The 15,139-nt window shown below is 39.4% G+C and overlaps 1 protein-coding gene across 3 annotated transcripts in view; it reads right to left on the bottom strand.

Moving 5' to 3' along the window:
- Positions 1-10,052: 10,052 nt before the first annotated feature.
- Positions 10,053-15,139, bottom strand: part of PSIP1 (PC4 and SFRS1 interacting protein 1) — a 49,921-nt gene continuing 44,834 nt past the window's right edge. For all 3 annotated transcript variants that reach the window (XM_019554944.1, XM_019554945.1, XM_019554943.1), the window contains 2 exons: positions 13,555-13,666; positions 10,053-10,836 (listed from right to left, as the gene is read on the bottom strand). In XM_019554944.1, the coding sequence (XP_019410489.1) occupies positions 10,773-10,836; positions 13,555-13,666 (176 nt within the window). In that variant the 3' untranslated portion in view covers positions 10,053-10,772. The remainder of the gene's footprint in view (positions 10,837-13,554; positions 13,667-15,139) is intronic.

Genomic DNA, 15,139 nt, shown 5'->3' with positions numbered 1-15,139 from the left:
GGAAGGGCCAGTGTGGAAGGAACTTCCTCAGCCATGCATCTTCTTTTAATTTTAAAAGTATTATGTCTTCAAGTTAAAAAAATTAGCAGTGCCTGTGGTGTATTTGTTTGGGGATGAGAAACTTCTAGGCATAAAGGCCAACACTTTCAAATCTGGGTATCTAAAGCTGAGGTACTGAGAAAAAGAACTTGTAAGAGGCTGAACCTTTTTCTGTGGCTCCCATGAATGTCAAACAGACTTTTTTTTTCAGATGAGTGCCTAATACATCTTCTTGCAAATACATTTTTTTGAAAGCATCCCGATTTTGAAAATTTTGGCCATAGTGTTTTTTGCCCAAGAGCTGATGGTAGGTACCCAGATCACTTGAAGGGGAGTATGTGTTAAGAAACTAGAGAGAACGAACGGTTATTCATTTTTTTTGATGTTTTCTTCAAGCGGGTTATTTGTCATTTGCCATACATTGTCCTTTCAGTTTTCCCTCTGTAAGGGAAGAGGTGTTTGTGAACTGTACAGTTACGCAAGGGACTGATCTGTGGTCTGTGTTTCAAATGTGGTTAATTGTATGTGTAGGGCATAAATGATTTAAAGTTAATGTGTTGCAAGTATTTTTAAATGGTGCTTGAATTGTCTTTTATGAAGCACTGTGGAATTATTAAAAGTGACCTCTCTAGTATTTACTCTGTTTGTGCAATATTAATAGAAGTTAATTCTGTGTACCAATATTAACAGAAGTTAATCCTGTTCACCAGTACAGGCTGGGGGCTGACTGGCTGGGCAGCAGTTCTGCAGAAAAGGACCTGGGAGTTACAGGGGACAATAAGCTGAATATGAGCCTAATTGGTAGGTGTGTTGCCAGTAGGTCCAGGGAAGTGATTCTTCCCTCTCTATTCAGCGCTAGTCAGGCCACATCTGGAGTATTGTGTTCAGTTTTGGGCCCTCCACTACAGAAAGGATGTGAACCAATTGGAGAGAGTCCAGCAGAGAGCAATAAAAATGGTGCTGGGGGACATGACTTAATGAGAAAAGACTGAGGGAACTGGGCTTATTTAGTCTAGAGAAGAAGAAACTGAGAGGGAACTTAATAGCAACCTTCAACTGCCTGAAGGGAAGTTTGAAAGAGGATGGAGCTAAACTGTTCTCAGTGGTGGTGGATGACAGAATAAGGAGCAACCGTCTCAAGTTGCAGCAAGGGAAGTTAGATGTTAGGAAGAATTTTCTCACTAAGAAGGTGGTGAAGCCCTGGAACAGGTTACCCAGAGAGGTGGTAGAAGCTCCATCCTTGGAGGTTTTCAGAACCCAGCTAGACAAAGCTTTGGCCTGGATGATCTAGTTGGGGATGATCCTCCTTTGAGCAGGTGGTTGGACTAGATCACCTCCTGAGATCACTTTCAGCCTTTATTTTCTATGAGTCTGAGTGATAGTACCTCTGCTTGCCAAGATGTTTTGCATCCTCCCAGTAGCTTAGAACTAGTGTCTTGTTTTTTAACTGATCTAGAATTCTGGGGAATTTACCAAAGCAGAGCTTGGCTGGTTAGTAGTAGTGATACCATGAGCTGCTTTTCTCATGTAAATTTGAAAGAAAACCCATTGTCTTTCAAAAAGTTAGTTTGTTAGGGGCCCTGTGGCACACATTGCTGTGGTATTTGCCTTGCAGGGTGTAATAAATGAGTAGATGGTTCTTTGTCCCAGGAAGAAAGATGTGAGGTTTTGTTTTGCTTTTTCAAAATCTTGTCACCTCTGTTGTATGTCCTCCCTTTGAAGACTGAATCGGAGGAAATGCTGTTGGCTTTCAGACTGAAAGGCAGTGAGTTTCATGGTATGATATTTTTTTTACACCCCTCAGGAGTTTTTTTTGGAGCATTCAAGCAGTGATCCATTTAACACAAACAAGTCTTATCTTAAATTAGAATTTAGGTATTAGAAAGGAAATGCCAGTCATGGACAGCAAACCTAAAGAAAAGAGGCCCCAGTTGCTAATGGGGAATTGATTCAGTGTTCCAGCACAGATATCCTTTTAAAGCTTTTCAGTTGTAGGAGTATAGGTGTAAACATGGCTGGTATCTAGAAATTAAATCTAGAAGGCAAAAGATAAAGGCAGGGAAGTATGTGGTAGCCGTGATGGTCTGAGACAAAAACAAAATTAAAAAATCTACAACTCTTGGTTCCTAAAATGATACCTTTTTATTAGACCAACTGAGAAATTGTAAAAAAAATACCTTTTTCTGCAAGCTTTCGGGTTCATATGCCCTTCATCAGGCTCATATGGTTCATCAAGGTATAAGTAGAACACTTAATTTAAAGTATTTGTGCCATAGAGAACAGCAGGTAGATCTACAGCTTATGTACTCTAGGAAAGCATTTCTAAAAATCTCCCTTAGAATGATTCTTACTGCAATGCCAAATGTTTTCCTGATTATTTGTTAGAATACTCTTCGTTACCTTCACCAACCCCCTTTTCTTTGGCGCACTCCTCCTGACATACTTGCTTTACAATCCTCTTCCGTACTGCAGCTGTGATCAAGACAGCTGGTATCACTTTTGAGCCTACTGCTTGTTTGTGTGATAGCTTATCATGCTGAATACTAAGAGGATAATCAGTATGGTTGTCTACTAGCAGGAACAGAAGAGCTCTGAGATGTGGAGAAGGATACTGTCAAACTTGTATAGTTTAAAACAGCCTTATTAGGGCCATACTTGTATGTATTTGATGATGCCAAAAGGTAAAACCTAGAACTCTGTGTGAGAGAATTGAATCTATCCATGCAAATTTCTGTTGGAGAGATGAAGAGTTGGTGTCCTCTGGCCCCATTGCATGCCAAGGAACGTGACTCAGATGCTACACACCGCCAAAAAAAAAAAAAAAAAAAGTAATAAAGGAGTTTTAAATGCTACAATTTAACTTCTTAAGTCCCAAGAGCTGTCACAGTGTGTCTGGGTCTAGTTTTGGTTTAGTGTTTTCTTCTGAATGAGTCCTTGGAGTCAAATCAGCATTAGATCCAGCTGTCCACTCATAATTAAGTGTCTATGACACCAGCTGTGTACTTGTGTTTTGGCTACTTGTTAAATGCTCTTGGCATTTAAATGGTCACAGCTTCAGTGTCTTTTTAATGCCTCACAATGATCAATGAGCAAAGATCACCTTCTTATACTCCCGGTCTGATTTTTTTTTTTTTTTTTTTCCTTGAGAGCAACAGAGTAATGCTGGAATGAAATGAAGCTAACTTAGTATTTGGAGCCAGTAATTATTTAATCGGGCAGTTATAAGAAAAACTAGAATGAAAAATGCAAGTGTGGAGGTCTAGAAAAAATTGAATTTAAGGCACCTGCTTTTGGACATACAGAAGCTTACCTTGTTTCAGCCCTTCAGTTCCTGCTAGGAAGTGTAGTTGGTATTTAAAATGGTAGGTGAGAGTAGATATAGGGACTACTAGAAAGTGTATAGAGTGACCTTACCTTTCATCTATTACAACAGTTTTTTCCTTTAGGGGAAAGCAGATTTGGTGCTTGACATAACTCCTAACCTGAGCCTTTGAAAGCACTTCACTTCAAAGAATTTGATTAACTAAGTCTTCATCCCCATCATGCTGCATAAATGACACCACTTGGAGAAGCACATGATAGGAATCCAAGATAGAGAAGCAAAATCCAGCAGCATTACAGTAGGCTTAGCATCCCCTCATTAATAATTGTTTGCCTTTTGGTTAGTGCTATGGTGAAACAGAATGTTATTTCATGCTCTAAGGAAACCTAACTAATTTCCAAGTTTCTCCTTTATGGTAGTGCCATATACACAGCCAAAGTCACAAGAAACATGAGGAAGAAACATTGCTTTCTCACACTGCCTGGGCATGCCTGAGATTTACACCACAGGAACATCCCTTGCATTGCAAAATACCTCTTGGTATTGTTCAGCTGCCTGAATTCTAGTAAACTTGATTTTGAAAGTAAGGTGTAGCCTGTAATTAAGCTAATCTTGGATTCAGTTGCAGTGGGAGTCTCTTGAATTAACCATGCTTTGATTCCTGCCTTCCATTTTATGGTAAGGATTTAGAAATTGTTGTCATTTGTTGGAGGACAGATAGAACGTTGAACTTTTTACTCCACAATTTTCCTGGACTCTGCTGAAAGGAGTTTGCACTTGAAACCATGGGATCAGTACCCAGGATACATCCATATCCCAAGTGTATGGATACATAGCAGATATACATATGTAGTGTTTCTACAGTGCATTGTTCAGCTTTTACTGGTTCTGGTCCATTTGAATGAAGATTCAGTTTGTTAGTGTAAATGGCAGCCAGAGATTCAAGAAAAAGGACATAGATGCATGCAATCATAATGTATGGTATAAAAATGATGGGGGCAAAAAAGTGTCATGCTTGCTGCACTGCATGATGTTAGAAGTATTAATTTTCAAGGTTGTCTTGGTCCCTTTATGGCTACTGAGCCATTCTGGTTTTAAAAGGTCCAGGAGTAGTTAACTGGTGGAGTGGAATAGAATCTCTCCGTATTTGTAAAGCTAACAGTACATCAGGATAGAAGTGTTCAAACAGTTGAGTGGAAATGGATTGTATATTGTATGGCAGCAAGTTGAACTGGAGAGCGAATAACGGATATGGAGTTATCTTAAGTTTTCCTAAAACCTTGGAATAATTGACCTGATGGCTGGTGGACAGTGACATGAACATAGGTTACTTGGCTGGTGTTTTTTCTTACCAAGACTAAAAACGAGCCCCATCTTGGGTACTTGAAGAATATAATGCATCTCTTATTGGTCAAAAAGGTGTGTTTTTGCAGAAACAATTCAGACAAAAATGAGTTTGTTATAAAAATTTCTATTTATTCAAAAAAAACCCAAACAGCCAAACAGAAAACCCCTAGGCAACAAAACATTGTGGGTATTATGCAAATCCTTGGTGAGGGCTACTTTTTGTGGTTGCTAGGTGAATATGAACATTTTCTTTGTTGCAGAAATAGCACCACAACCTTTTTATGTCCCCTTTATATTTAACTGTTGTAATACTTTCGCACAAGGCTATCTTTGGAGATAACCAGGATGCTGAATGTACTGAACTTGCCAAGTAGATTTAATGCTGTGTGCTGGTAGAATTCAAAGTGGTGGTTTTAATAGCTGTGAATAAGATTCACTTAATTTTAATTTAATTTTTATATGCAACTACACTTTAATTTTTTAAAAATGAAGTATGCAAAGGTAAGTGTCTATCTCTGCATTTGTTCTACCATTTTTTAATTGCTTGTATCAATACCATGAATGCAAATGGTTTGTGTATACTTTACTGTGCGTCTAAAGGAAAGCCCTTTGTAGATATTTTGATGCATACTAGAACTTGTTCCTATAATGGTTTTATCTTTCAAGTGGTTACTGTAAATGGATTTGAGTATATAGCTATATGATAGGGAGTGGGTGTTGACAGTATTCCTAAATTCGGTGCTTGGGTTCTGGATTCAGGAAACTTTCTTCTGATATGATACTGCAATGCAGTGAATGGTTTAGCATCATCATTGCTTGGCCAGTTATACTTGGCTTACATATGGATACAATTGTGTGGAATAATTTGCGGGCTGGAGACCAGCAATTGATTGTCGTTTTCTTCGAGTAAAGAACACTTTCCAGTTAGTGTTTAATGGATTTGTGTCTTCTAGATTTTTAGTTAGCTCATTCAGCAGATCTTTCTAGTTTGAGTCCAAGCTTCTGATTAGTAAAAAATGGGAGGCTTTCCCTGTACAACACTTCTTCCCCACTTTAATAGAAAACAAGGACTTCAGAGAGAAAGCACACAATACAATGTTTTCTAGCATTCAGATAACATTGAGACCTAGGTAAGAAAATTAAGGCATAAAGAGAAAAAAAAAAGTAAATGTTACTAACAAAACTAAAATTCTGTAAAAAGCTAATTTTAATATTTCATGTATATCAGTGGTTTGAATTGTGCTATATCTGGTTTAAATATTGAAAATTGTTTTTCTACCGGATTTTCCATCGCTCTTCCACCTATTCTGTTGGTTAAACCAGTGGAAGCTTTTTGGCAGTTGTGGCACAAGTTTAAACTCTGTCCCCTCCGCAAGTACTGCTCTAGTCCCCTCCCCTACCTGATGCAGCACTTGGCTCTCTGCTTCCTGCCTGATCTGCTCTCCAGTCCCTCACATGCTGTACATAGAGGCAGCTTGTGCCACAGGTTGGCCACCCTTGCATTAAGCTGTTCTGAGAGCAGTGGCAGTTCAGTGTTGGGTAACAAACGGCCAGATTCAATGAGATGTGTTGTTCAGAACTGTGTCTAGTTCTTGGCAGAACACCACGTAAGTTCATGGCTGCTGTGTTGCCCTAAGCATAGCACTCTGCTCCACAAATGCCAAATTAAAATAAGTGACAGAAGGCTTAAGAATATTCATGTAACGCAAGTGTATCTCACGGGTGGCTAACCATCATCAGCGTCCTAGTGCTGAACAAAGTCTTGGCTGAGGATATGGATGAAGCTGGATACAGATGAAAAATGTACGTAACAGGAAAAATTAACCCTGAAGTTAAGTAAACTAATAGCTAGAGTAAGCTAGTGGAATGGCACAGACCATTTCAGTCAGCAACACTGACTTTCACTCAGAGGACACCTGTTTTTCTGTTCAGACCATAATGGTAATGAGAGCCCAATCAGTGAAGCCCTGATTTACCCAAAGGCCTCTTAAATTTCCTCTGCTTGCACCTCTTCCAACTGGACTTATCACTTCTCCTATACAAAAGATGTTATAGCCTTAATAAGGTGGACAAAAACACCATTCTAATTTTCAGAAACCATAACAAACTGCAGAGATCAGCAGCATGGATGCTGAAGTGATCACCACTTTTATGAGAACCCTTTTTACCACAACCTGAGTCAGGAAAAAAAATCCTTATTTACTTTCTGTTCACCATTTAGTATTTTGTAAACCCTTATGTTTTTCTTCAGGCACCTCTTTAGTCTCTCCTCATACAGAAGTCTCTCCATATTGCTAATCATTCTTGTTGCCCTTCTCTATTCTTCTATGTTCTTTTTGAGATGTGGAGACCAAAACGGGGGCAATTTTCAAGGTATGAATGCACCATGGATTTATAAAGAGCACAATGGATGAAACCTTCCTGCTTTGTTCACAATTCCCTTAATTCCTAACATTGTCTGTCTTTTTGATGGCTGCTGAACATTGAGCTGATAGTTTTAGCAAACTGTCCACAATGACTCCCAGCTGCCTCTTTCCTGTGTGGTAACAGTCAGTGTAGAGCCCACCATAATGTACATATAGTTTGAGTAATTTTTGCCCATGTACATCACTTCTTACACTTACCTACATTATATTTCATGTGCCATTTAGTTGCTTATTTACCCAGTAGTTTAAGATCCTTCTGTAGTTCCTCAGTCTGCCTTGGTCTTTACCACTGACTCAGTTTTCTATCATTAAACCGACTTCTAATCCAGAAGTAGACCTTTCCTGTAATTCAGGAGTGCTCAACCCCCTGGCCTTTGGTGCTCTCTACAGGTTGGGAAACCTGGTGGCAGAAAGCAGTAGCAGTTAATACTGCTACCCCTCACCCACTGCCAAATTCCTAAGCCCTGTGTGGCCAGATTGGGCCCCTATGCTTGCCCTGTGCGCCAGATCTGACAAGGTACTTGCCTATGGGGCAACATGGTTGGGCATCACTGCTGTAATACTATGACTTCCCAACTTCATTAAAAGGGCCTTTGATAGGGGAGGTTGTCAAAAGCTTTTTGGAAGCTCAGATATACTGTCAACTGCATCACCCTGATCCACCTGCTTAATAGGTTGGTGAGGCATGATTTCCCTTGGACAGAACCATGCCGATTCCTCCTCAGGAAGTCATGTTCATTCATGTGCTCAAAAATTCTTTTATTGTTTCAGTCCAGTTTTCCAGGAACAGAAGTTAGACAGACTTACCAGCCTATAGTTTGTTGGGTCTCCTTTAGAGCCTTTTAAAAATATTTGAGTCACCTTGGCAACCCTCCAGTCCTTTGGTACTGAGGCTCTTTATAGTGACAGGTTACATACTACAGTTAGGGAGTCTGACAGTTTCTGATCTAAGGTCTTTCAGGACTCTAGGGGGAATGCCATTAGACTCTGGTGATTTGCTACTTAGTCCATCAGTTTCCTCTACAAACTCATCTACTGAAACCTCAATCTGGGTTAGGCTCCACAGACTTGTCCCTAAGGAAGACTGGATCCAGTGAAGGAATCCACACCACAAAACCCTGAAGCTTGTATTAAGTTACAAGGAACGATTGGTTTAGCAATTCAGGAGTTACAGCTACAGCTTAAACTAGATACATCTCTGCCCAACCACTACTTTCCTAGCTTGTGTTGGCAACAACCAGGCACCTGCCTGCCCCCACCCATGAACCGTCTTCCTCCTCCCTGCCTGAGCGTTGTGTGAATGGGAGTTGGATAATAACCAACACAAGTTTATCTCAAGGCAATACACTTCAGCAGATCAGTGCTGAAAGACACGATCACCCAATGCCTAGACCATTCCTAATTATGGTCTTGCGTGTTCTTAAAAACTTTCAGTGATGGAGATGACAAACATCCTACTGTCCAACCTCAATATCTTTATTGTAATTTTAAGTCTATGGCCGTGTTAAGACGAAACAAAGCATGTAGCAATGTAGAAATCCCATCGCATACTAATCTGAGGACACAAGAGATTCAGGATTAGTACAAAAAAACCCCATGGAATTGTCATATCTGTCACTGACAAGACCAGTACTAAAGAATACAGTTATTCCATATTCCTGATGTATCTACAGTATTGGTAACTATCAATGTAAGCAATGCCCCTAGTTAGAGCATTAAGTTTGCTTTGGCAACTAACGATGTTTTTACCAGATATACATTCATATTAAGTTAGCAGATGTGAAGTTAGAATCAATAATGCAACTTCCCTGCTACCAAAATATTTTAAAAAGTGACATTGCACAATAAATAGCCTTCCCAGACTCTATGTGCCTAAGAACACATGTGTTTGCAGTGAAGTTCTAATTTCTCTTCTTCTAAACCAGTGGTTTTCAACCTGTGGTCCGTGGACCCTTGGGGGTCTGCAGAATGTCTAAGGGGTCCATGAAAGATTACCATGATCAATTCAAAGTATGTGCATATCCACACTTACAATTCAAAATGCACTTCCATTGTGGAATTTCCAGAGGAACTTCCACAATCCCATTTAACATTTTTGGGGTCCACAAAATGATTAAAGGTTGAAAGCCACTGTTATGAACCATCGATGTCCAACTGAAGGCCCCCAGGCTCTCACCCCAGCCACTATCTCCCTCCCTCCTTCCTCTAGCTGCTGCTCCCTGCCTGTGTGTGTGTGTGTGGGGGGGGGGGGTTGGATGGTATAGTCCAGGGAGCCAAGGGTAAGTGGGTCACGTGGGGTTGGAGAGGGAAGAGCATGTTCAGTGTAGTGGCCCATGGCTCTTTTGGTGCTGCCCATGCTTTGTGTGGCCCATGGGAGCTTAGAAGCTGGGCAAACCTGTTCTAAACCCTAGAAGAGGGTGAGCACATTGGCTTTGAAGTTTTCAGGGAAATCTTACAAGATGGTAAAACAGTTAAATTTCCCAGTACTAGAAACCACTTTCTGTAAGATACTAATAGAAAATCCAAACTTACTTCCTTTTGGCCTTCTTGGTGGATGGCACCACCTGCTGCCTTCAATCCTACATTTATTTCTGTATTAGCATTTAGTGTAGGAAAAAAAATCCAACACTGCATATGGTGTAAAGCAATTCAAGTAACTGGATTTTGTAAACATGAAGTCCCTGTACACCCGAGTTTCTGGCCATCTACAAATAACTATAAATCTGATGTAATGTGTAGCAACAATACTTAGGTATGAATCCATAGATCACCTAAATCTAGCATCAGAATCAAAGAACATGTTTCACAAAATACACTGAAAAAACCAAAACTATTCATATAATTTTGGGTTAATTTTCAAAATTAGTCCAAAAGAATGAGTGTCCATTTATACAACTCACAAAATATGCAGAATCACGTGTTTCTGTATCAGCTTAAATTCTTTAATTTTTAGAAATGTTCAAGACAGTGTTTTCTGATCGATGTGCATCGATAGGTTCTGTGGAAACACTGGTTCAGTTTTTTCCCCTAGTATGACATCTATCATACCAAAAGCATTATTATGGAAAGTCACATAGCATAAATTGGCACAATGAGTTTGCAAGAACAAAACTAAACCTCTGTATTAAAAAATGAGTGATTAAGTATACTCAGACATTTAACATTTCAACTGCTATAAAAGTGTTGCTTTCAACTCTACAAAACACAGTGAAAAGACACCCTGACAAATATCCGTTTTGAAAACTATGCACAAATAGGTCAGTATTTTAGGAAGAGACTAGGTTTATACAAATAAAGCATTTGGGCAGTTTAAGAAGTGTCACTCTTTTCAACAAGACAAACATACAGTAGTCAGATAAAAATATACTACAGCTCTAACTCCTGTAACACAAGCATTCATTTCCTAAATGATTTTTTCACACTTGAACTGCGTATTGCCTGTTAATACTGGACAAACTATCAGCAAGGATGTTTAAATACTTTTAAAACCAAGATTAAAGGGGGCTTTATTCCACAAAATTTTTAACATTAAAATACTATGCTTATAAAATTATTTAAAACTTTCAGCAGTCTATAGATTTTAAATGCAAAACATAAGAATCCTCTGTAATTTGTACTTTAAAAAAATTCCAGTGGCATCATTTATTTTCAGAGGCAGATTCTTTTGTTGTTTTCTCAGACTCTCTTTCTTCACCAGATGTTCTAGAAGAATAAAAGCAGCAAGGGTTAATGCTACCTATACAAAGAACACTTAAATTTCCCCCTGTAGAAATAAGTAAAGTATGTTAGATCCTATTTTGAAACAGACAACTTCAGTAGGGAGCACATGCTTATTTAGTAAATAACTTCTAATAGTTGTAACTTAATACTGCTCTACTGCCATTGAATTACTCATTGCACCCAGAACTTTTCCACGATGTATGTTTGCAATCTAACTAAATAATCAACCAACCAAAAGTTTCTTCATAATCTTTCCAAAGCATCCATGCATATAAAATTATACAAAACAACTAACTGTCTTTTCTAAAGCTGTTAACACAGCACAGCTTCAAAGGGAATGAAAATAGGTGTTACCACAATTTCCAGTCACCAAATAGGTTGATACATTAGTGCTCCATTCTAAATGAATTAACTGTTTAAACTGATATCACTATCCATTATACTTCAGTGTAAATTCAGAAAGATAGCTTATGCATTCTTATGCTCAGACAGACATGCCCCATTCCTTGAGCTGTTTACAAAAGAATGTTTAGATAATAAACCAGGTGAACAGAAATTAGTTAGTAGTCAATGAGTCTTTTATTAGGTATTATGTATGTAATTGTTTTCTTTGTTAATGTAAAAAAATGCTGGCGATACATAGTCTGTTGGATGCAAAGATTTTATTGCTGCCCATTCAAGGCTGATTTTTGTAGTATTAAATCTGGGGAGCAGTGTTTTTTTTTAACAAGAAATTTGACTTAATTGTTTGAATAAGACTCAAATATGTAGTGTGAAAACAAAGCAGCTCTGCAGGCTGTATTGGGCCTACTGGACAACCAGTATGGCTGGGGATAAACCGCCTGCTACAGAACTGGGGGCCCTTGGGCCTTTGTGGACTTTCCAGTTGGCAGCAGGAAGGCAACTAAGGGCTGACAAAGCCTAATTGCTCTCCAGTTGTTTCTCTCATCTGCACTTTGTGGCCACAGCCCTCACCTCATGCCTGTGCTGGAGCCACTGGCATGCCTTGGGACATGCAACACTGGCAACAGCTCTAGAACAGTGCATGGAGGTAGGGGCAATCACTGCCATGTGCTCTGCATCACAACCAGAGCAAGAACTGCTGCACCACTGCATGCTCCAGCTTGGGACTGGAGATGAAGCCATCGCTTCTTCATGCTCTGAGTTGGAATCTGGCCTGGAGTACATAGCAAGTTTGACACCTTGGTCAAAGGCCTTCTCCACAGGAGAGTTTCACCATTTTTAATAAAGATTGTGAAGACTTTGAAACTGGTTTAGCCTTCAATACTGGGGCTGCATAAACACTTATTTAGGTTTAACCAAACTAAATCAGATCAAATTGAGAAGCAGTTCAAGCTAAATACAATAAAGCTCCCCTTAAGAGCCTATATTTGTTCAAATAAATCTGATTTATTTAAATCTGGGTTATTAAACCACATTGTGTTAGTACATTGACACAGCAAACACTTGCATCTCTTAACCAGACTGTTTAAAAGTTCAGGCCCATGCTGCTAGAATGACTGGTTTCATTCCCCTGTAGGCTGAAGGGAATCCCTCCACAAATTCAGCTACAGATTCATAAAGCAGGACTATACCAGGTGAGACAAATACCAAAAGCTAAGAATCTACAATAGAGAAAAATCTACCAACAAAACTTGTTCATTTTCAGAAATGTACTGACAACACATGTTGGGGTTTTAAAAGGGCAGTGAGCCACAAGTAGGGAATGGGGGATGATGGGTCAAGCAGCAGAGGGTAAGACTACATCCTCCCTCCCTTCCCAGCCACTGGTTTCCCTGCAGCAGTGGTGGCGGGAGGGCTGCATTTAGTATGATCTTCCAATAACTATATTTTACAATTTTCAGTGTCTGGAATAGATTAAGGGGTTGGTCTTTTTACACAATAACATAATGCAGTGGATGCAGGTACGCCACAAATTAGCCCCACATCTTCCCCAAGTACCACTCCAAACCCCCATTCCTCTGCCTGATCTGTTGCTCTGCTTTCTGCCCTGTCTCTTGCTGCCTTGTTTCCTCCCAAGTCTGCTGTGTGCCACATAGTGGCTGCTTATGACAGAACAAGGAGCAACAATCTCAAGTTGCAGCAAGGGAGTTTTAGGTTAGACATTAGGAATAATAGTCTCACTGAAACAGGTTACCCAGAGAGGTTGTTTAAGCTCCATCCTTGGAGGTTCTCAAAACCCGGCTAGACAGAGCTTTGGCTGGGATGATTTAGCTGGGAATGGTTCTGCTTTGAGCAGCAGTTTGGACTAGATGACCTTTTGAGGTCTCTTCCAACCCTAACTTTCTATGATTCTGATGTGTTACTTGCAGCACACATACTGCAGATTGCCCACCCTGACACAATAAAGCCCCCAATTAGCTGTCCAATACTTCAAGTGTGGGTTATTTTTTTCTTTTAATTAAAAGCGCAAGAGATTGGCTTATGCTTGAGAAAAAATAAATGAAACCCAGTGGTCCAACAATGGTGGTCCTACATTGGCTAATGCAGAGTTCAGTGAAAGCAGAGATCCAATAGGTAAGGTCTAGAAATGGCCTGAACTTTCACCTATCCTTCAGGCTGTTCAAAGTTTATAGAGATGCTGGCTTAATGTTATCTTGGGGGAAGAGAGATAGTGAATGAGTGGCACATACCACAAATGATTTAGCCCTTTCGTTCTAAGATTAGAACTATGCTCACTTTTTCTTGGTGCTGACTTCATGCTTGTCTCTCTTTTCCTCGGTGCTGTCTCCATTGTGTTGCAGCTGGTTGCTGTCTTGAGAATCAGGCCCTCCATTCAGCATCTTTGAACCTTTTAATGTTACAAAGACAAAAAGTTGGTGCTGCAATAGGTAAGCAGAAACCAAACTTAACAAAAAAAGATGCAGAATCTTTTTGTTTTTAACATCAACATCTGCACTGTGAAAGTTTGCTACCCCTAATCCTAACGTTTACAGCAGAGAGAATATAATTGGAAAGCAAAAACACTGTAGCAGAGTCTATCTACCTAGCTCAGACTCACAATTTCCTTGAGTATTTAAGTAAAACAAGCAGGCGTTCTCCTTTTTACAAAGAATACTTAAGAAGCCAAAACCAACAATGGTATAAAATGTTGCTGAAGTCCATCACTTGCAAGTTAATCTGTGTTCTAACTATTCACAACACACACTCCAAACAAATGCAAGTACTGGATAAGTTAAGTCTCTTCAAGTTAAAAAAGCACATGGCTTATTTAAAAAAAAAAAAGACAGGAAATACAATGTGGTCCGCTTCAAGAGATTTTCTGTTCTTCTGGGGTATGGCCACGCTGGAGACACGAAGGGGACTCTCATGCAACTGTAGCAGCTCTCCCTCCCCTGCTGAAACAAACGCCACTTTCTTCATAGACGTACTATGAGACTACAGTAGGAAAGAGGACTATCATGTGCTACAATGATTTAAAATCTCAATTTTCCACATCCAAAGACCCATTATTGTCTATATAATATGATGTGGCAGTATTTAACTGGAAGTTTTAAGGAAACAAAACAAAAAAGTATGATTAAGTAGTCTAGTACTCCATTTGTGTCAGTTACTGGGAGTAATGGACTGAACAGTGATCCAAGAAAGTTAAATTGCTCTGTGAGTTTTACCACAAATCTGACTATATGTATAAGCATTATAAGAAAAAGTGAATGGTAAAATAGATTAACAAGCACTTTGACACTTAGAGAGAGACATTACAGGCTTTAGTTTATACTTCAGGTAAAAAAAAAAAAACCAACCAAACAACTGAATAGGGACAAGTTTTTCCTCCGGTCGCTACAGGAAAAAGAGTCTCATGTTACAAGTGGAGTTTCTAATCAAAGATGCTATGGGTTACTTAACTGAAGTCGCTAAAAATATAGCCCATTTTCACAGACAGAAAACTTTCTACTTCCCCCCTCAATTCTATGTTCTAATCAAGAAGCATATGGGTACAAACCAATAATGGTATAATTGTCCCAATACCAAGATTATCTTCTATCAAGCCCTTTGAGAAAGTGATACTAGAAGGCAGAAGACCCATTTTAAAACAATATTCTTCATAAAAAATTTAAAGAAGCCCAATCCTGATTCAGAGCACACGTAAGGTCAGACTTCAGGAAAACACTTGAGCAGTAGCCTCATTTTCTTGATAGAGGCAATAAATATACAGGTTTCCCTTCCTTCATGCTGTATATTAGGCCTGTGCGAAGTGGGTAGTATTCACTTCAGATTTGGCTGATACAAGGGACAGTGATTTGGTAAGATGGATTTTGTGATT

This window comes from Crocodylus porosus, unplaced genomic scaffold (assembly GCF_001723895.1).
Source record: "Crocodylus porosus isolate Cpor-Errol unplaced genomic scaffold, CroPor_comp1, whole genome shotgun sequence".
NCBI lineage: Eukaryota > Metazoa > Chordata > Crocodylia > Crocodylidae > Crocodylus > Crocodylus porosus.
This window is presented reverse-complemented; position numbering and strand designations above follow the sequence as displayed.